This window comes from Dendropsophus ebraccatus, chromosome 13 (genome assembly GCF_027789765.1).
Source record: "Dendropsophus ebraccatus isolate aDenEbr1 chromosome 13, aDenEbr1.pat, whole genome shotgun sequence".
In the NCBI taxonomy this organism is placed as follows: Eukaryota; Metazoa; Chordata; class Amphibia; order Anura; family Hylidae; genus Dendropsophus; species Dendropsophus ebraccatus.
Window position 1 is genome coordinate 79,498,144 of NC_091466.1, and position 22,836 is coordinate 79,520,979.

The window sequence follows — 22,836 nt, forward strand, 5'->3', positions numbered from 1 at the left end:
GGTCTGAGTCTCCTGCCTGTGCTGTATGTTGGAGACCAGGGTTCTAATCCTGCGACATCTCCTTATAGGACTGTCCCTGTGGCCTGGGTTGCCCATTTTCTGAAACCTTCCTTTATTCTGACCAGCACCTCCATCTTTCCCTTATTCCCCACTGTCTCTGGGAGCAGGAGCTGTGGCTCGGTGGTCTGAGTCTCCTGCCTGTGCTGTATGTTGGAGACCAGGGTTCTAATCCTGTGACATCTCCTTATAGGACTGTTCCTGTGGCCTGGGTTGTCCATTTTCTAGAACCTTCCTTTATTCTGACCAGGACCTCCATCTTTCCCTTATTCCGCTGATTCTGGGAGCAGGAGCTGTGGCTCAGTGGTCTGAGTAGCCTGCCTGTATGTTGGAGACCTGGGTTCTAATCCTGTGACATCCCCTTATAGGACTGTTTCTGTGGCCTGGGTGGTCCATTTTCTAGAATCTTCCTTTATTCTGACCAGGACCTCCATCTTTCCCTTATTCCCACTGACTCTGGGAGCAGGAGCTGTGGCTCAGTGGTCTGAGTCTCCTGCCTGTGCTGTATGTTGGAGACCAGGGTTCTAATCCTGTGACATCTCCTTATAGGACTGTTCCTGTGGCCTGGGTGGTCCATTTTCTAGAACCTTCCTTTATTCTGACCAGGACCTCCATCTTTCCTTTATTCCGCTGACTCTGGGAGCAGGAGCTGTGGCTCAGGGGGTAAAAACCGTGAGTTCCCAGATGTGGTGCTGCAGTCCCAGGTTCAGAACCCAGTGCTGTCTGCTGTTGTGCTACCAGACCCAGTGCTGGCTTGGTGTGAGTGACCCAGGTTAATACCCAATGCTGGCTAGGTGTTGGGGAGCAGTGACTCCCAGGAGCAGCACCCCCTGCTGGCTTGGCTTAGAGACCCAGGTCCAGGACCCAATGCTTCATGTGCTGGTGATGAAGGTGCAATGCTCTGTGCTGGTGTGAGTAACCCGGGGGCAGTACCCTGTGCTAGGAGGGTGCAATCCTGACTGGCTCCTTGCTAATAGCAGTGCCAGGTCCCTGTTTGTTAGGGACTCCATGTACTCTATATAGGGAGCTGCCCTCTACTGGGTGGCTCTTGCTTCATAAGCTGATAAAAGGAACAGTAAACAGTAGGAGGAGGTAATGAGGCCACTTCTACAAACTGAAGCACCTTGATTCTATAAAGAACCTCTTCGATAATGACTTCTATACACGATAGTATGATTTGATTTGATCTCTCAGGTCTCCACATGAGCTGCTTCACTAATGACATCAGGTGTTACAGGGATGACAGTAACTGGATCCTGGGAATTGTATCAGTATCATTATGGAGATGTGGAAGAAGCTTCCGGCATACATGGAGCCAGGCTCCCTGGCTCATACAGTCCTCCATCCACATCGACGCTTCAGGTAACTGATCACATGGACAGGAGGCATTGGATGAACTATAATCAGCCAGACTAGAAGGCATCATATCCTAAGGGCAAAAGGTGGTAGAGAAATCCTACAGTGACCGTATACCTCACCGAGAAGCGTATACCCATGTTCAAATGTCATTGATCATTGATTTAGATCTGAACCTAAGATTATCGTTAATCGTTAATCGTTCGCTGTAATTCCACGTTTGTTTGCCGGACTTTTTTACTAATCGCCCATTGTTTTGAGATAGAAGGAATAAAATATCGCAATAGCGATTGTAGTAACGATCGTATCTAAGGGAGGGAGAAACAGAGGAGTCTGGAGGAGAAGGGAGGAACAGAGGAGTCTGGAGGAGAAGGGAGGAACAGAGGAGTCTGGAGGAGGAGGGAGAAACAGAGGAGTCTGGAGGAGGAGGGAGAAACAGAGGAGTCTGGAGGAGAAGGGAGGAACAGAGGAGTCTGGAGGAGGAGGGAGGAACAGAGGAGTCTGGAGGAGAAGGAGAAACAGAGGAGTCTGGAGGAGAAGGGAGGAACAGAGGAGTCTGGAGGAGAAGGAGAAACAGAGGAGTCTGGAGGAGGAGGGAGAAACAGATGAATCTAGAGGAGGAGGGATAAACAGAGGAGTCTGGAGGAGGAGGGAGAAACAGAGGAGTCTGGAGGAGGAGGGAGAAACAGGAGGAGGGAGGAGGAGGGAGAAACAGAGGAGTCTGGAGGAGGAGGGATAAACAGATGAATCTGGAGGAGAAGGGAGAAACAGAGGAGTCTGGAGGAGGAGGGATAAACATGAATCTAGAGGAGGAGGGATAAACAGAGGAATCTGGAGGAGGAGGGAGGAACAGAGGAGTCTGGAGGAGGAGGGATAAACAGATGAATCTAGAGGAGGAGGGACAAACAGATGAATCTGGAGGAGAAGGGAGGAACAGAGGAGTCTGGAGGAGGAGGGATAAACATGAATCTAGAGGAGGAGGGATAAACAGAGGAATCTGGAGGAGGAGGGAGAAACAGGAGTCTGGAGGAGGAGGGAGAAACAGAGGAGTCTGGAGGAGGGAGAAACAGAGGAGTCTGGAGGAGGAGGGAGAAACAGAGGAGTCTGGAGGAGGAGGGAGAAACAGAGGAGTCTGGAGGAGGAGGGAGAAACAGAGGAGTCTGGAGGAGAAGGGAGAAACAGAGGAGTCTGGAGGAGAAGGGAGAAACAGAGGAGTCTGGAGGAGGAGGGATAAACAGAGGAGTCTGGAGGAGGAGGGATAAACAGAGGAGTCTGGAGGAGGAGGGAGAAACAGAGGAGTCTGGAGGAGGAGGGATAAACAGAGGAGTCTGGAGGAGGAGGGATAAACAGAGGAGTCTGGAGGAGGAGGGAGAAACAGAGGAGTCTGGAGGAGGAGGGATAAACAGAGGAGTCTGGAGGAGGAGGGAGAAACAGAGGAGTCTGGAGGAGAAGGGAGAAACAGAGGAGTCTGGAGGAGGAGAGATAAACAGAGGAGTCTGGAGGAGGAGGGATAAACAGAGGAGTCTGGAGGAGGAGGAGGGAGAAACAGAGGAGTCTGGAGGAGGAGGGAGAAACAGAGGAATCTGGAGGAAGAGGAGAAGGGAGAAACAGAGGAGTCTGGAGGAGCAGAAGGAGGAGGGATAAACAGAGGAGTCTGGAGGAGGAGGAGGAGGAGGAGGAGGGAGAAACAGAGGAATCTGGAGGAGGAGGGAGAAACAGAGGAGTCTGGAGGAAGAAGAGGAGAAATACAGAGGAATCTGGAGGAAGAGGAGGTAGAAACAGAAGAGTCTGAAGGAGGGAAAGAGGGAGGGTAACAGAGGAGTCTGGAAGAGAGAAAGAGGGAGGGAAAGTGTGGAGGAGGCAATAGGAGTATGAAAGAGGGGAGAAACAAATGACTCGGGGGGTTGAGGAGTCCAGAAGAGACTTATTCCCATGTATGTAACCAATCAGCAGGGTACGGACACTTAGAGGGGGTCTCTGCACTCACCTCCGCGGAGGGTCTCCAGGCAGTCCTGGCTGGTGGGCACAGGGTTGGGTTTGGACAGGGTGTCGGAGATGACTTCCACAATGCATTTCATCACCTGGAAGAGGCAGAAGTATCAGATTGAGCTGCGCTGAGGAAGGGGGGGGGGGGGGTCACCTGCATCTACTTTCTATCATTCCTCTTTATCTTCTTGCTGTCAGTGAATGGAAACCATTACAGTCTAATGATGTGTCAGTATGTAACCCCGTCCACAAGTGATGGAAATATCGGATGGGAAGAATCGCCACCCAATCCTGAGCGTCAGCCCGAGAACAATCCCCCGGGAGCGAAGCACCGCACCAGTCTCTTCTCTCCCCATCTTACGTTATATCATGTTACCTAGACTGGAAGCAACTGTAACAAACCCTCAGCTGTGAACAGTGCTAGGTCAGTAGGTACATTAAGCCACTGGATAAGATGAAGTCACCAGGGCAGATCCAGGAGGTTGGGGAAGCTGAGTGACCACCCTGTGAGGACTGACTCAGAGAGCAGACATTGTGGTGCTTGTAGTTCCCCCACATCCATCTTCTCTCTCCTCCTCACTGATCACTGTCTGATCTGAATCCTTCACTAAGAATAGAAGCTGTAAATTATTCAGCCCTCAATGAAAGATTTAGAGGGAAACGCAGGAAAAAGACGTAAAAAACCCTTCAATAAAGATGCAGAGGGTCCGGACAGCCAGGAAGATGGCGGCCCCCCCAACAGCTGAGCTCCTAGAATATGGGGGGCAGTAAGAGCCTGGTGTGAGCGCTCAGAACATAACACCCTGTGCAGACACTGAACAAGCAGAGGGACAACTGAGCAGCTCTAAAGCTGGAGGATAGAGCTCAGGATGGAAATAAAACAGGACAAATAGGAATCCTTAACTCCTCCTGCCCCACTGCCGATACAACCCCCTCCCCCCATGGACAGCCACCTCCTCCCCCCTCCCCCCATGGACAGCCACCTCCTCTTGTGCAGCCCCCCCATGGACAGCCACCTCCTCCTGTGCAGCCCCCCTCCCCCCCCCATGGACAGCCACCTCCTCCTGTGCAGCCCCCCTCCCCCCCCCCATGGACAGCCACCTCCTCCTGTGCAGCCTCCCATGGACAGCCACCTCCTCCTGTGCAGCCCCCCTCCTCCCCCATGGACAGCCACCTCCTGCTGTGCAGCCCCCCTCCCCCCCCATGGACAGCCACCTCCTCCTGTGCAGCCCCCCATGGACAGCCACCTCCTCCTGTGTAGCCCCCCCATGGACAGCCACCTTCTTCTGTGCAGCCCCCCTCCCCCCCCATGGACAGCCACCTCCTCCTGTGTAGCTCCTCCCCAGAAGGCCTCTTCGTATTTCATAGTTTCCATCACATCCTCCCTTTCCCTTCTTCCCTCCTGTAACATATATAAAGGTTTCCATCATTTCCCTTCTTCCTCCTGTAACATATATAAAGGTTTCCATCATGTCCTCCTTTTCCTTCTTCCTCCTGTAACATATATAAAGGTTTCCATCATGTCCTCCCTTTCCCTTCTTCCTCCTGTAACATATATAAAGGTTTCAGTCATGTCCTCCCTTTCCCTTCTTCCTCCTGTAACATATATAAAGGTTTCCATCATGTCCTCCCTTTCCCTTCTTCCTCCTGTAACATATATAAAGGTTTCCATCATGTCCTCCCTTTCCCTTCTTCCTCCTGTAACATATATAAAGGTTTCCATCATGTCCTCCTTTCCCTTCTTCCTCCGGTAACATATATAAATGTTTCCATCATGTCCCTCCTTTCCCTTCTTCCTCCTGTAACATATATATAAAGGTTTCCATCATGTCCTCCCTTTCCCTTCTTCCTCCTGTAACATATATAAAGGTTTCCATCATGTCCTCCCTTTCCCTTCTTCCTCCTGTAACATATATAAAGGTTTCCATCATGTCCCCCTTCCCTTCTTCCTCCTGTAACATATATAAAGGTTTCCATCATTTCCCTTCTTCCTCCTGTAACATATATAAAGGTTTCCATCATGTCCTCTCTTTCCCTTCTTCTTCCTGTAACATATATAAAGGTTTCCATCATGTCCCTCCTTTCCCTTCTTCCTCCTGTAACATATATAAAGGTTTCCATCATGTCCTCCTTTCCCTTCTTCCTCCGGTAACATATATAAATGTTTCCATCATGTCCCTCCTTTCCCTTCTTCCTCCTGTAACATATATAAAGGTTTCCATCATGCCCCTCCTTTCCCTTCTTCCTCCTGTAACATATATAAAGGTTTCCATCATGTCCTCCCTTTCCCTTCTTCCTCCTGTAATATATATAAAGGTTTCCATCATGTCCCCCCTTTCCCTTCTTCCTCCTGTAACATATATAAAGGTTTCCATCATGTCCTCCCTTTCCCTTCTTCCTCCTGTAACATATATAAAGGTTTCCATCATGTCCCCCTTTCCCTTCTTCCTCCTGTAACATATATAAAGGTTTCCATCATGTCCTCCCTTTCCCTTCTTCCTCCTGTAACATATATAAAAGGTTTCCATCATGTCCCCCCTTTCCCTTCTTCCCTCCTGTAACATATATAAAGGTTTCCATCATGTCCTCCCTTTCCCTTCTTCCTCCTGTAACATATATAAAGGTTTCCATCATGTCCCCCTTTCCCTTCTTCCTCCTGTAACATATATAAAGGTTTCCATCATGTCCTCCCTTTCCCTTCTTCCTCCTGTAACATATATAAAAGGTTTCCATCATGTCCCCCCTTTCCCTTCTTCCCTCCTGTAACATATATAAAGGTTTCCATCATGTCCTCCCTTTCCCTTCTTCCTCCTGTAACATATATAAAGGTTTCCATCATGTCCCCCTTCCCTTCTTCCTCCTGTAACATATATAAAGGTTTCCATCATTTCCCTTCTTCCTCCTGTAACATATATAAAGGTTTCCATCATGTCCTCTCTTTCCCTTCTTCTTCCTGTAACATATATAAAGGTTTCCATCATGTCCTCCCTTTCCCTTCTTCCTCCTGTAACATATATAAAGGTTTCCATCATGTCCTCCCTTTCCCTTCTTCCTCCTGTAACATATATAAAGGTTTCCATCATGTCCCTAATTTCTCTTCTTCCCTCCTGTAACATATATAAAGGTTTTCATCATGTCCCTCCTTTCCCTTCTTCCTCCTGTAACATATATAAAGGTTTCCATCATCTCCTCCCTTTCCCTTCTTCCCTCGTGTAACATATATAAAGATTTCCATCCTGTCCTCCCTTTCCCTTCTTCCTCCTGTAACATATATAAAGGTTTCCATCATGTCCTCCCTTTCCCTTCTTCCCTCCTGTAACATATATAAAGGTTTCCATCATGTCCTCCCTTTCCCTTCTTCCCTCCTGTAACATATACAAAGGTTTCCATCATGTCCCTCCTTTCCCTTCTTCCCTCCTGTAACATATATAAAGGTTTCCATCATGTCCTCCCTTTCCCTTCTTCCTCCTGTAACATATATAAAGGTTTCCATCATGTCCCCCTTTCCCTTCTTCCTCCTGTAACATATATAAAGGTTTCCATCATGTCCTCCCTTTCCCTTCTTCCTCCTGTAACATATATAAAGGTTTCAGTCATGTCCTCCCTTTCCCTTCTTCCTCCTGTAACATATATAAAGGTTTCCATCATGTCCTCCCTTTCCCTTCTTCCTCCTGTAACATATATAAAGGTTTCCATCATGTCCACCTTCCCTTCTTCCTCCTGTAACATATATAAAGGTTTCCATCATTTCCCTTCTTCCTCCTGTAACATATATAAAGGTTTCCATCATGTCCCCCCTTTCCCTTCTTCCTCCTGTAACATATATAAAGGTTTCCATCATGTCCCTCCTTTCCCTTCTTCCTCCTGTAACAGATATAAAGGTTTCCATCATGTCCCTCCTTTCCCTTCTTCCTCCTGTAACATATATAAAGGTTTCCATCATGTCCTCTCTTTCCCTTCTTCTTCCTGTAACATATATAAAGGTTTCCATCATGTCCTCCCTTTCCCTTCTTCCTCCTATAACATATATAAAGGTTTTCATCATGTCCTCCCTTTCCCTTCTTCCTCCTGTAACATATATAAAGGTTCCCATCATGTCCTCCCTTTCCCTTCTTCCCTCCTGTAACATATATAAAGGTTTCCATCATGTCCTCCCTTTCCCTTCTTCCCTCCTGTAACATATATAAAGGTTCCCATCATGTCCTCCTTTCCCTTCTTCCTCCTGTAACATATATAAAGGCTTCTATCATGTCCTCCCTTTCCCTTCTTCCTCTTGTAACATATATAAAGGTTTCCATCATGTCCTCCCTTTCCCTTCTTCCTCCTGTAACATATATAAAGGTTTCCATCATGTCCTCCCTTTCCCTTCTTCCTCTTGTACCATATCTAAAGGTTTCCATCATGTCCCCCTTTCCCTTCATCCTCCTGTAACATATATATAAAGGTTTCCATCATGTCCCTCCTTTCCCTTCTTCCTCCTGTAACATATATAAAGGTTTCCATCATGTCCTCCTTTCCCTTCTTCCTCCTGTAACATATATAAAGGTTTCCATCATGTCCCACCTTTCCCTTCTTCCTCCTGTAACATATATATAAAGGTTTCCATCATGTCCTCCTTTCCCTTCTTCCTCCTGTAACATATATAAAGGTTTTCATCATGTCCCCCCTTTCCCTTCTTCCTCCTGTAACATATATAAAGGTTTCCATCATGTCCCTCCTTTCCCTTCTTCCTCCTGTAACATATATAAAGGTTTCCATCATGTCCCACCTTTCCCTTCTTCCTCCTGTAACATATATATAAAGGTTTCCATCATGTCCTCCTTTCCCTTCTCCCTCCTGTAACATATATAAAGGTTTCCATCATGTCCCCACTTTCCCTTCTTCCTCCTGTAACATATATAAAGGTTTCCATCATGTCCCTCCTTTCCCTTCTTCCTCCTGTAACATATATAAAGGTTTCCATCATGTCCTCCCTTTCCCTTCTTCCCTCCTGTAACATATATAAAGGCTTCTATCATGTCCTCCCTTTCCCTTCTTCCTCCTGTAACATATATAAAGGTTCCCATCATGTCCTCCCTTTCCCTTCTTCCCTCCTGTAACATATATAAAGGCTTCTATCATGTCCTCCCTTTCCCTTCTTCCTCCTGTAACATATATAAAGGTTTCCATCATGTCCTCCTTTCCCTTCTTCCTCCTGTAACATATATAACGGCTTCCATCATGTCCCTCCTACAGATGTCAGGCTAACCGGCTTGTAGTTACTGGGCTCTTCTCTACTCCCCTTCTTATGGATGGGAACTAAGTTCAGAAACTAAGTTGTGAACAAGGCGTGTGCCTACGCCGAAACGCGTCAACTTGCACTTTACTTTTTGGTGTTTTATGGATTTGCAATAAAGAATTGGAATCAAGCCCTACCTGGTCCTGTTGTGCTGGACTCACTATGAGACTTTCAGTTTGGGAGCTGTGATTTGGGCCCGTCCGAGCACACGGACACTGGGAGTGCCGGGTGAGCTGACTGCAACCCATTTGTAAGATTTACCATTCTACCATCATCAGGAACATCTCCTGTTATGAGGGATTGGTTATACAGATCCATATGGGGTGGGTGGGGGGGGGGGGTCTGTATATTAACCCTGGAGTGGACGCCACCTTGACCCATCGCCTGACATTACACAAAAGCTAAACACTGACCAATATATGACGGTATCACTCAACATGGAAGGACTACACACAATATGGTGACATGTGATACACCTCTATACAGTGACATCACACTACATCTACTGATCATACATACACACCTATACAGTGACATCACACTACATCTACTGATCATACATACACACCTATACAGTGACATCACACTACATCTACTGATCATACACCTCTATACAGTGACATCACACTACATCTACTGATCATACATACACCTCTATACAGTGACATCACACTACATCTACTGATCACACATACACACCTATACAGTGACATCACACTACATCTACTGATCATACACCTCTATACAGTGACATCACACTACATCTACTGATCATACATACACCTCTATACAGTGACATCACACTACATCTACTGATCATACACCTCTATACAGTGACATCACACTACATCTACTGATCATACATACCTATACAGTGACATCGCACTACATCTAATGATCATACATCTCTATACAGTGACATCACACTACATCTACTGATCATACATACACACCTATACAGTGACATCGCACTACATCTAATGATCATACATACACACCTATACAGTGACATCGCACTACATCTAATGATCATACATACACACCTATACAGTGACATCACACTACATCTACTGATCATACATCTCTATACAGTGACATCACACTACATCTACTGATCATACATCTCTATACAGTGACATCACACTACATCTACTGATCATACATACACCTCTATACAGTGACATCACACTACATCTACTGATCATACATACACCTCTATACAGTGACATCACACTACATCTACTGATCATACATACACACTGTAGGGGAGTTGCTCAGGTATAGCTAGGTAGCGGTCGCAGACAGAGGAAAACAGGCAATTCACAGTTCAAATCTTAGTGTTTATTCACACCACAAAAACAAATGGAACAAAAATCCAGCATTACCTTTATGCTGCCATCACACATAAGTGCAGTTCTAGCTTGGCCTTTAAAGCAGTAACAGAAGTTCTAAGTGTTGGTTCAGACCTTACAGCAGCAGCTGCCTTGTACACAGTCCATGTGTCTGAACACAGTCCAACCAGTCCTCCTAGACAGATCACATAGGTGTACTCCAGACTTGAGCACACACCACCTCCCTCTGCCCTCACTCCCAGCTCAGCTTTCTATGTTGGGAAATGCCTAAAAACCTGGAATGGCTTAATAACTCCAGTCCAGTCCTTGAACCTCGCTCTCTGTATTACTCAGAGCAAGACAAGCTGAGAGGAAAATACCTCCCATCCAGCAACAACCCCCGGACTGGGTCACAACACCTATACAGTGACATCACACTACATCTAATGATCATACATACACACCTATACAGTGACATCGCACTACATCTAATGATCATACATACACACCTATACAGTGACATCACACTACATCTAATGATCATATACCTCTATACAGTGACATCACACTACATCTAATGATCATACATACACACCTATACAGTGACATCACACTACATCTACTGATCATACATACACCTCTATACAGTGACATCACACTACATCTACTGATCATATACCTCTATACAGTGACATCACACTACATCTACTGATCATACATACACACCTATACAGTGACATCACACTACATCTACTGATCATACATACACACCTATACAGTGACATCACACTACATCTACTGATCATATACCTCTATACAGTGACATCACACTACATCTACTGATCATACATACACCTCTATACAGTGACATCACACTACATCTACTGATCATACATACACCTCTATACAGTGACATCACACTACATCTACTGATCATACACCTCTATACAGTGACATCACACTACATCTAATGATCATACATACACACCTATACAGTGACATCGCACTACATCTAATGATCATACATACACACCTATACAGTGACATCACACTACATCTAATGATCATACATACACACCTATACAGTGACATCACACTACATCTACTGATCATACACCTCTATACAGTGACATCGCACTACATCTACTGATCATACATACACCTCTATACAGTGACATCACACTACATCTACTGATCATACACCTCTATACAGTGACATCACACTACATCTACTGATCATACATACACCTCTATACAGTGACATCACACTACATCTATTGATCATACATACACACCTATACAGTGACATCACGCTACATCTACTGATCATACATACACCTCTATACAGTGACATCACACTACATCTACTGATCATACATACACCTCTATACAGTGACATCACACTACATCTAATGATCATACACCTCTATACAGTGACATCACACTACATCTACTGATCATACATCTCTATACAGTGACATCACACTACATCTACTGATCATACACCTCTATACAGTGACATCACACTACATCTACTGATCATACATACACACCTATACAGTGACATCACACTACATCTACTGATCATACATACACACCTATACAGTGACATCACACTACATCTACTGATCATACACCTCTATACAGTGACATCACACTACATCTACTGATCATACATTCACCTCTATACAGTGACATCACACTACATCTACTGATCATACATACACCTCTATACAGTGACATCACACTACATCTACTGATCATACATACACACCTATACAGTGACATCACACTACATATAATGATATTAGATATGACTTTACAAAACTACAACTCCCATAATGCCCGGCAGCCGGAGACTCATTAATGGAGATTTCCCTTCTTCATCAGAGTGACTCTCTATTCCTAATCCTTGTATACAACTTTCCACAGGGGTCCTCCTCCTCCGTATCTCAGCCTAAACCCCCTCATCTTCCAGGTATTGGGGGGATTCATGGGGTCTCCTTACCTTGGTGTCATCCTCAGCGTCCCGGCTGGAGGCAGGAAAGGAGATCACTGCAAGATACATAAAGGAAAGCGTAAGGCGGTGTTCATACCTAGTGTCATCATCTTTGTCAGGTTATTCCACATGCAGCAGATCAGCCATTCTGGACAATCCCAGCAGATCTGCAGCGTGTGAACTGACCCCAAGACTGCATTATATTATAAAAAGGGGGGTCCTGGTGCTGGGTCAGGCCTCCCACTCCTCAGCCCTGGCCCAGCCTCATGATGTCACATGATGTCAGACCCCCAGATGTAACACTGTATCCGATCACCCAGATAACACATGATGTCAGACCCCCAGGTGTCACATTGTACATGACCCCCTCAGATAATACAATGTATCGGACCCCACAGCCTGGCTCCATTATAGGATAAGACATGTGATATATGGGGAGGAGGGCAGCTGCAGATGTCTCGCTGAGGGAAGGACGATACGAGACAGGAGGGAAGCCATGGCCGGGCCGCCAGTCACCTTGCTTTGTAGCTGATTCAGGATCTGAGATTTGGCTCTAGGTAAAGATTCTCCCTGAAGAGCCGCAGCCTAATCCGATCAGCGTCTGCACCAGGTCATCTCAAGGAGGTCACCAACCCTCAGCGCAGAACTGCTCTACCCCCTACAGACCCCTGTCCCTGGTGCCGATCCTTCTTCCCCTATAGACCTCTGTCCCTGGTGCTGATCCTTCTTCCCCTATAGACCTCTGTCCCTGGTGCTGATCCTTCTTCCCCTATAGACCTCTGTCCCTGGTGCTGATCCTTCTTCCCCTATAGACCTCTGTCCCTGGTGCTGATCCTTCTTCCCCTATAGACCTCTGTCCCTGGTGCTGATCCTTCTTCCCCTATAGACCTCTGTCCCTGGTGCTGATCCTTCTTCCCCTATAGACCTCTGTCCCTGGTGCTGATCCTTCTTCCCCCTATAGACCCCTGTCCCTGGTGCTGATCCTACCTTTCCCTATAGACCTCTGTCCCTGGTGCTGATCCTTCTTCCCCCTATAGACCCCTGTCCCTGGTGCTGATCCTTCTTCCCCCTATAGACCCCTGTCCCTAGTGCTGATCCTTCTTCCCCCCATAGACCCCTGTCCCTGGTGCTGATTCTTCTTCCCCCCATAGACCTCTGTCCCTGGTGCTGATCCTTCTTCCCCCTAAAGTGCCCAGTCCCTGGTGCTGATCCTTCTTCCCCCCATAGACCCCTGTCCCTAGTGCTGATCCTACATTCCCCCTATAGACCCCTTTCCCTGGTGCTGATCCTACATTCCCCTTATAGAGCCCTGTCCTTGGTGCTGATCCTTCTTCCCCCTATAGACCCCTGTCTCTGATCCTTCTTTCCTCCTATAGAACCCTGTCCCTGGTGCTGATCCTTCTTCCCCCCATAGACCCCTTTCCCTGGTGCTGATCCTACATTCCCCCTATAGACCCCTTTCCCTGGTGCTGATCCTACATTCCCCCTGTAGAGCCTTGTCCCTTGTGCTAATCATACCTTTCCCCTATAGACCCCTGTCCCTGTTCCTTCTTCCCCCTTTAGACCCCCTTGTCCTTGGTGCTGATCCTATCCTTCCCCTTCTCCCTATAGACCCCTTTCTCTTAATCTTGACCCTGCTGCTAGGATGTTGTTTTCCTAATGCTGATCCCACCTTCTCCTTATTGACTCCTCTCCATACCGATGATCTTATCAACCCCCCCTTTCCCATAGTCCCCCTTCCCTTCATCCTGACTCGGCTGTCCCAGGACCCTGCTGTTCTTGGTGCTTACCCTACTTTTCCCATAGACTTCGTTCCATGGTAACGATTGCCCCCCTAGACCCCTCTTCTTGCTGCTGATTCTTCCTCCCCATAGCCCCCCTGCCCTTGATCCTGACCCTGCCGCTAGGACGTGGCTGTCCTTGGTGCTGATCCTACTTTCCCCATAGACCCCTGTCCTTGGTGCTGACCCCCCCCCCCCCCATAGACCCCTCTTCTTGCTGCTGATCCTTCCTCCCCGATAGCCCCCCTGCCCCTGATCCTGACCCTGCTGCTAGGACGTGGCTGTCCTTGGTGCTGACCCCCCCCATAGACCCCTCTTCTTGCTGCTGATCCTTCCTCCCCGATAGTCCCCCTGCCCTTGATCCTGACCCTGCTGCTAGGACGCTGCTGTCCTTGGTGCTGATCCTGCGTTGCTCATGGGCTCTGCTGTCCTTGGTGCTGAAAGGACAGACACTGCGGAAAGGCCCAGCAGCCTCAGCAACCTCGGCCCCCCCATGGCCCCTCTTACCTTGCACTGCGCACAGGGCTATAGATAACACCCCGATATATAGCATTGTAGGCTGGCGATGTCTGGATGCAGTCAGGGTGATGATGGGAGTTATATCCTTTTGTTCCACTGGCCGGTCCTGAATGGAAATAAAATGTATAAATAGGAGGTAGGAGGCAGCTGCCACAAGGAGCCGGAGGCTGCAGATTAGAAGCGGCCAGTATCAGCTTAATGGGATTAGTGCTACCTGCCTGGCTGCCTGCTGTCTCCAGATACTGAGCACTGCAGCACAGGCTCCTCTATATATCCCCAGCGTGTGGAAGTGATGTCACAGCCTCCTCCCCTCCCTGCGCTGAGGATGGAGGGGGGGCAGCTGCATGCAGGGGGCTTCACATCCGCATGGACCTGTCAGCAGAGGGGAATTAATTACAATCAAAGCTCCAGACAACGCCAAGTGCTTGTATCCTGGAAGACGACGCTCTTAAGATGATTAAAAAGTCTATGAAACCTTTCTCAGAGAACAAGCAGCTAAATCCAAGAACCAGCAAAATGAAATGCGTCTGCACAATGGAGACAGGTGATCCTCGCCCCTTCACCTACACGTGGCTGTCCGCAATCAGATGTGAGGCTGGCGGCAGGTGGAGCAGGGGCAGCCACTGGCAGCAGCTGCTGCTAATCTGCATCATTATCTTAATTGGAATGGAGAGAAGCGCTTCCTTCCTGTGGGGGTCACGGTGGGATCGCACAACCAGAAGCCGTACAAGGGTTCTGCATGCTGAGAGTTGTAGTCTCTTCGGCAGCCATGGCACGCCTCTACAGAGAAGGGAATTAATCTGTTCACAATTTTACTTTGTTCCAAATTTCCCCCCAAAATTCAGACGTTTTCAGAATGTTTTGGGAAATCCAGAAGTAAAAGTTTTTTTGGCATAAGAAATACAATCAGAGGCCGGAATCCCTGCGCCTGTACCCTGAGCAGCGAGACATCCGGCCCTTACATCCAATGCCCAGCAGGGGCCTCTTCATCCTGTGCCCAGCTGGGGCCTCTCCATCCTGTGCCCAGCAGGGGCCTCTCCGACATGTGCCCAACAGGGGCCTCTCCATCCTTTGCCCAACAGGGGCCTCTCCATCCTGTGCCCAACAGGGGCCTCTCCATCCTGTGCCCAACAGGGGCCTCTCCATCCTGTGCCCAGCAGGGGCCTCTCCATCCAGTGCCCAGCAGGGGCCTCTCCGACCTGTGCCCAGCTGGGGCCTCTCCATCCTGTGCCCAACAGGGGCCTCTCCATCCTGTGCCCAACAGGGGCCTCTCCATCCTGTGCCCAACAGGGGCCTCTCCATCCTGTGCCCAACAGGGGCCTCTCCATCCTGTGCCCAACAGGGGCCTCTCCATCCAGTGCCCAGCAGGGGCCTCTCCATCCTGTGCCCAGCAGGAGCCTCTCCATCCAGTGCCCAGCAGGGGCCTCTCCATCCTGTGCCCAGCAGGGGCCTCTCCATTCTGTGCCCAGCTGGGGCCTCTCCATCCAGTGCCCAGCAGGGGCCTCTCCATCCTGAGCCCAGCAGGGGCCTCTCCATCCAGTGCCCAGCAGGGGCTTCTCCATCCTGTGCCCAGCTGGGGCCTCTCCATCCTGAGCCCAGCAGGGGCCTCTCCATCCTGAGCCCAGCAGGGGCCTCTCCATCCAGTGCCCAGCAGGGGCCCTTCCATCTTGTGCCAAGCAGGAGCCTCTCCATCCAGTGGCCAACAGGGGCCTCTCCAACCTGTGCCCGGAAGGGGCCTCTACATCCTGTGCTCTGCAGGGGCCTCTCCATCCTGTGCCCGGAAGGGGCCTCTACATCCTGTGCCCTGCAGGGGCCTCTCCATCCTGTGCCCAGCAGGGGCCTCTCCATCCAGTGCCCAGCAGGGGCTTCTCCATCCTGTGCCCAGCAGGGGCCTCTCTATTTAGTGCCCAGCAGGGGCCTCTCCATCCAGTGCCCAGCAGGGGCCTCTCCATCCAGTGCCCAGCAGGGGCCTCTCTATCCAGTGCCCAGCAGGGGCCTCTCTATCCAGTGCCCAGCAGGGGCCTCTCTATCCAGTGCCCAGCAGGGGCCTCTCTATCCAGTGCCCAGCAGGGGCCTCTCCATCCTGTGGCCAGCTGGGGCCTCTCCATCCTGAGCCAAGCAGGGGCCTCTCCATCCTGAGCCCAGCAGGGGCCTCTCCATCCAGTGCCCAGCAGGGGCCTCTGCATCCAGTGCCCCGCAGGGGCCCTTCCATCTTGTGCCAAGCAGGAGCCTCTCCATCCAGTGGCCAACAGGGGCCTCTCCAACCTGTGCCTGGAAGGGGCCTCTACATCCTGTGCTCTGCAGGGGCCTCTCCATCCTGTGCCCGGAAGGGGCCTCTACATCCTGTGCCCTGCAGGGGCCTCTCCATCCTGTGCCCAGCAGGGGCCTCTCCATCCAGTGCCCAGCAGGGGCTTCTCCATCCTGTGCCCAGCTGGGGCCTCTCTATTTAGTGCCCGGCAGGGGCCTCTCCATCCTGTGCCCAACAGGGGCCTCTCCATCCAGTGCCCAGCAGGGGCCTCTCCATCCTGTGCCCAGCAGGAGCCTCTCCATCCAGTGCCCAGCAGGGGCCTCTCCATCCAGTGCCCAGCAGGGGCCTCTCCATTCTGTGCCCAGCTGGGGCCTCTCCATCCAGTGCCCAGCAGGGGCCTCTCCATCCTGAGCCCAGCAGGGGCCTCTCCATCCAGTGCCCAGCTGGGGCCTCTCCATCCTGAGCCCAGCAGGGGCCTCTCCATCCTGAGCCCAGCAGGGGCCTCTCCATCCAGTGCCCAGCAGGGGCCCTTCCATCTTGTGCCAAGCAGGAGCCTCTCCATCCAGTGGCCAACAGGGGCCTCTCCAACCTGTGCCCGGAAGGGGCCTCTACATCCTGTGCTCTGCAGGGGCCTCTCCATCCTGTGCCCGGAAGGGGCCTCTACATCCTGTGCCCTGCAGGGGCCTCTCCATCCTGTGCCCAGCAGGGGCCTCTCCATCCAGTGCCCAGCAGGGGCTTCTCCATCCTGTGCCCAGCAGGGGCCTCTCTATTTAGTGCCCAGCAGGGGCCTCTCCATCCAGTGCCCAGCAGGGGCCTCTCTATCCAGTGCCCAGCAGGGGCCTCTCTATCCAGTGCCCAGCAGGGGCCTCTCTATCCAGTGCCCAGCAGGGGCCTCTCCATCCAGTGCCCAGCAGGGGCCTCTCGATCCAGTGCCCAGCTGGGGCCTCTCCATCCTGTGCCCAGCTGGGGCCTCTCCATCCTGAGCCAAGCAGGGGCCTCTCCATCCTGAGCCCAGCAGGGGCCTCTCCATCCAGTGCCCAGCAGGGGCCTCTGCATCCAGTGCCCCGCAGGGGCCCTTCCATCTTGTGCCAAGCAGGAGCCTCTCCATCCAGTGGCCAACAGGGGCCTCTCCAACCTGTGCCTGGAAGGGGCCTCTACATCCTGTGCTCTGCAGGGGCCTCTCCATCCTGTGCCCGGAAGGGGCCTCTACATCCTGTGCCCTGCAGGGGCCTCTCCATCCTGTGCCCAGCAGGGGCCTCTCCATCCAGTGCCCAGCAGGGGCTTCTCCATCCTGTGCCCAGCTGGGGCCTCTCTATTTAGTGCCCGGCAGGGGCCTCTCCATCCAGTGCCCAGCAGGGGCCTCTCTATCCAGTGCCCAGCAGGGGCCTCTCTATCCAGTGCCCAGCAGGGGCCTCTCCATCCTGTGGCCAGCTGGGGCCTCTCCATCCAGTGCCCAGCAGGGGCCTCTCCATCCTGTGCCCAGCTGGGGCCTCTCCATCCAGTGCCCAGCAGGGGCCTCTCCAACCTGTGCCCAGCAGGGGCCTCTCCATCCTGTGCCCGGCAGGGGCTTCTCCATCCTGTGCCCGGCAGGGGCCTCTCCATCCTGTGCCCAGCAGGGGCCTCTCCATCCTGTGCCCAGCAGGGGCTTCTCCATCCTGTGCCCAGCAGGGGCTTCTCCATCCTGTGCCCGGCAGGGGCCTCTCCATCCTGTGCCCAGCAGGGGCCTTTCCATCCTGTGCCCAGCAGGGGCCTCTCCATCCTGTGCCCAGCAGGGGCTTCTCCATCCTCTGCCCAGCAGGGGCCTCTCTATTCAGTGCCCAGCAGGGGCCTCTCTATCCAGTGCCCAGCAGGGGCCTCTCGATCCAGTGCCCAGCAGGAGCCTCTCCATCCTGAGCCCAGCAGGGGCCTCTCCATCCAGTGCCCAGCAGTGGCCTCTCCATCCTGTGTCCAGCAGGGGCCTCTCCATCCTGAGCCCAGCAGGGGCCTCTCCATCCTGAGCCCAGCAGGGGCCTCTCGATCCAGTGCCCAGCTGGGGCCTCTCCATCCTGTGCCCAGCTGGGGCCTCTCCATTCAGTGCCCAGCAGGGGCCTCTCCATCCTGAGCCCAGCAGGGGCCCCTCCATCCAGTGCCCAGCAAGGGCCCCTCCATCCAGTGCCCAGCAGGGGCCTCTCCATCCAGTGCCCAGCAGGGGCCTCTCCATCCAGTGCCCAGCAGGGGCCTCTCCATCCTGAGCCCAGCAGGGGCTTCTCCATCCTGTGCCCAGCTGGGGCCTCTCCATCCAGTGCCCAGCTGGGGCCTCTCTATCCAGTGCCCAGCAGGGGCCTCTCCATCCAGTGCCCAGCAGGGGCCTCTCCATCCAGTACCCAGCAGGGGCCTCTCCATCCTGAGCCCAGCAGGGGCTTCTCCATCCTGTGCCCAGCTGGGGCCTCTCCATCCAGTGCCCAGCTGGGGCCTCTCCATCCAGTGCCCAGCAGGGGCCTCTCCATCCAGTACCCAGCAGGGGCCTCTCCATCCTGAGCCCAGCAGGGGCTTCTCCATCCAGTGCCCAGCTGGGGCCTCTCCATCCAGTGCCCAGCAGGGGCCTCTCCAACCTTTGCCCAGCAGGGGCCTCTCCATCCTGTGCCCAGCAGGGGCTTCTCCATCCTGTGCCCAGCAGGGGCCTCTCCAACCTGTGCCCAGCAGAGGCCTTTCCATCCAGTGCCCGGCAGGGTCCCCTCCATCCAGCGTCCAGCAGGGGCCTCTCCATCCAGCGTCCAGCAGGGGCCTCTCCATCCTGTGCTTAGCAGGGGCCTCTCCATCCTGTGCTTAGCAGGGGCCTCTCCATCCTGAGCCCAGCAGGGGCCTCTCCATCCTGTGCCCAGCAGGGGCCTCTCCATCCAGTGCCCAGCAGAGGCCTCTCCATCCAGTGCCCAGCAGGGGCCTCTGCATCCAGTGCCCAGCAGGGGCCTCTCCATCCAGTGCCCAGCAGGGGCCTCTCCAACCTGTGCCCAGCAGGGGCCTCTCCATCCAGTTCCCAGCAGGGGGTTCTTTATCCAGTGCCCAGCAGGGGCCTCTCCATCCAGTGCCCGGCAGGGACCTCTCCATCCAGTGCCCGGCAGGGACCTCTCCATCCAGTGCCCGGCAGGGAGCTCTCCATCCAGTGCCCAGCAGGGGCCTCTCCATCCAGTGCCCAGCAGGGGCCTCTCCATCCAGTGCCCAGCAGGGGCCTCTCCATCCTGTGCCCAGCAGGGGCCTCTCCATCCTGTGCCCAGCAGGGGCCTCTCCATCCTGTGCCCAGCAGGGGCCTCTCCATCCTGTGCCCAGCAGGGGCCTCTCCATCCTGTGCCCAGCAGGGGCCTCTCCATCCTGTGCCCGACAGGGAGCTCTCCATCCTGTGCCCAGCAGGGGCCTCTCCATCCTGTGCCCGGCAGGGACCTCTCCATCCACTGCCCAGCAGGAGCTTCTCCATCCTGTGCCCAGCAGGGGCCTCTCCATCCAGTGCCCAGCAGGGGCTTCTCCATCCTGTGCCCAGCAGGGGCCTCTCCAACCTATGCCCAGCAGGGGCCTTTCCATCCAGTGCCCGGCAGGGTCCCCTCCATCCAGTGTCCAGCAGGGGCCTCTCCATCCAGCGTCCAGCAGGGGCCTCTCCATCCAGTGTCCAGCAGGGGCCTCTCCATCCTGTGCTTAGCAGGGGCCTCTCCATCCTGAGCCCAGCAGGGGCCTCTCCATCCTGTGCCCAGCAGGGGCCTCTCCATCCAGTGCCCAGCAGAGGCCTCTCCATCCAGTGCCCAGCAGGGGCCTCTGCATCCAGTGCCCAGCAGGGGCCTCTGCATCCAGTGCCCAGCAGGGGCCTCTCCATCCAGTGCCCAGCAGGGGCCTCTCCAACCTGTGCCCAGCAGGGGCCTCTCCATCCAGTTCCCAGCAGGGGGTTCTTTATCCAGTGCCCAGCAGGGGCCTCTCCATCCAGTGCCCGGCAGGGACCTCTCCATCCAGTGCCCGGCAGGGACCTCTCCATCCAGTGCCCGGCAGGGACCTCTCCATCCAGTGCCCAGCAGGGGCCTCTCCATCCAGTGCCCAGCAGGGGCCTCTCCATCCTGTGCCCAGCAGGGGCCTCTCCATCCTGTGCCCAGCAGGGGCCTCTCCATCCTGTGCCCAGCAGGGGCCTCTCCATCCTGTGCCCAGCAGGGGCCTCTCCATCCTGTGCCCAGCAGGGGCCTCTCCATCCTGTGCCCAGCAGGGGCCTCTCCATCCTGTGCCCAGCAGGGGCCTCTCCATCCTGTGCCCGACAGGGAGCTCTCCATCCTGTGCCCGGCAGGGGCCTCTCCATCCTGTGCCCGGCAGGGACCTCTCCATCCTCTGCCCAGCAGGAGCTTCTCCATCCTGTGCCCAGCAGGGGCCTCTCCATCCAGTGCCCAGCAGGGGCCTCTTCATCCTGTGCCCAGCAAGGGCCTCTTCATCCAGTGCCCAGCAGGGGCCTCTCCATCCAGTGCCCGACAGGGAGCTCTCCATCCTGTGCCCAGCAGGGGCCTCTCCATCCTGTGCCCGACAGGGAGCTCTCCATCCTGTGCCCAGCAGGGGCCTCTGCATCCTGTGCACAGCAGGGGCCTCTCCATCCTGTGCACAGCAGGGGCCTCTCCATCCTGTGCCCAGCAGGGGCCTCTCCATCCTGTGCCCAGCAGGGGCTTCTCCATCCTCTGCCCAGCAGGGGCCTCTCCATCCAGTGCCCAGCAGGGGCCTCTCTATCCAGTGCCCAGCAGGGGCCTCTCTATCCAGTGCCCAGCAGGGGCCTCTCGATCCAGTGCCCAGCAGGAGCCTCTCCATCCTGAGCCCAGCAGGGGCCTCTCCATCCAGTGCCCAGCAGTGGCCTCTCCATCCTGTGTCCAGCAGGGGCCTCTCCATCCTGAGCCCAGCAGGGGCCTCTCCATCCTGAGCCCAGCAGGGGCCTCTCTATCCAGTGCCCAGCAGTGGCCTCTCCATCCTGTGTCCAGCAGGGGCCTCTCCATCCAGTGCCCAGCAGTGGCCTCTCCATTCTGTGTCCAGCAGGGGCCTCTCCATCCTGAGCCCAGCAGGGGCCTCTCCATCCTGAGCCCAGCAGGGGCCTCTCTATCCAGTGCCCAGCAGTGGCCTCTCCATCCTGTGTCCAGCAGGGGCCTCTCCATCCTGAGCCCAGCAGGGGCCTCTCCATCCTGAGCCCAGCAGGGGCCTCTCCATTCAGTGCCCAGCAGGGGCCTCTCCATCCTGAGCCCAGCAGGGGCTCCTCCATCCAGTGCCCAGCAAGGGCCCCTCCATCCAGTGCCCAGCAGGGGCCTCTCCATCCAGTGCCCAGCAGGGGCCTCTCCATCCAGTGCCCAGCAGGGGCCTCTCCATCCAGTACCCAGCAGGGGCCTCTCCATCCTGAGCCCAGCAGGGGCTTCTCCATCCTGTGCCCAGCTGGGGCCTCTCCATCCAGTGCCCAGCAGGGGCCTCTCCATCCAGTGCCCAGCAGGGGCCTCTCCATCCAGTACCCAGCAGGGGCCTCTCCATCCTGAGCCCAGCAGGGGCTTCTCCATCCTGTGCCCAGCTGGGGCCTCTCCATCCAGTGCCCAGCTGGGGCCTCTCCATCCAGTGCCCATCAGGGGCCTCTCCAACCTGTGCCCAGCAGGGGCCTCTCCATCCTGTGCCCAGCAGGGGGTTCTTTATCCAGTGCCCAGCAGGGGCCTCTCCATCCAGTGCCCAGCAGGGGCCTCTCCAACCTGAGCCCAGCAGGGGCCTCTCTATCCAGTGCCCAGCAGTGGCCTCTCCATCCTGTGTCCAGCAGGGGCCTCTCCATCCAGTGCCCAGCAGTGGCCTCTCCATCCTGTGTCCAGCAGGGGCCTCTCCATCCTGAGCCCAGCAGGGGCCTCTCCATCCTGAGCCCAGCAGGGGCCTCTCTATCCAGTGCCCAGCAGTGGCCTCTCCATCCTGTGTCCAGCAGGGGCCTCTCCATCCTGAGCCCAGCAGGGGCCTCTCCATCCTGAGCCCAGCAGGGGCCTCTCCATTCAGTGCCCAGCAGGGGCCTCTCCATCCTGAGCCCAGCAGGGGCTCCTCCATCCAGTGCCCAGCAAGGGCCCCTCCATCCAGTGCCCAGCAGTGGCCTCTCCATCCTGTGTCCAGCAGGGGCCTCTCCATCCTGAGCCCAGCAGGGGCCTCTCCAACCTGAGCCCAGCAGGGGGTTCTTTATCCAGTGCCCAGCAGGGGCCTCTCCATCCAGTGCCCAGCAGGGGCCTCTCCATCCAGTGCCCAGCAGGGGCCTCTCCAACCTGTGCCCAGCAGAGGCCTTTCCA

At 54.0% G+C, this 22,836-nt stretch overlaps 1 protein-coding gene across 2 annotated transcripts in view; it reads right to left on the reverse strand.

The window, feature by feature from the left end:
• The window catches only part of CHGA (chromogranin A), a 30,141-nt gene extending 15,526 nt beyond the window's left edge, over positions 1 to 14,615 (reverse strand). The window contains exons 1-4 of one of the 2 annotated variants that reach the window (XM_069949336.1): positions 14,522 to 14,615; positions 14,296 to 14,413; positions 12,017 to 12,063; positions 3,401 to 3,494 (exon numbers count right to left, since the gene is read on the reverse strand). In XM_069949336.1, the coding sequence (XP_069805437.1) occupies positions 3,401 to 3,494; positions 12,017 to 12,063; positions 14,296 to 14,341 (187 nt within the window). In that variant the 5' untranslated portion in view covers positions 14,342 to 14,413; positions 14,522 to 14,615. The remainder of the gene's footprint in view (positions 1 to 3,400; positions 3,495 to 12,016; positions 12,064 to 14,295; positions 14,414 to 14,521) is intronic. The other variant, XM_069949337.1, reaches the window with a different exon arrangement.
• Positions 14,616 to 22,836: the final 8,221 nt, after the last annotated feature.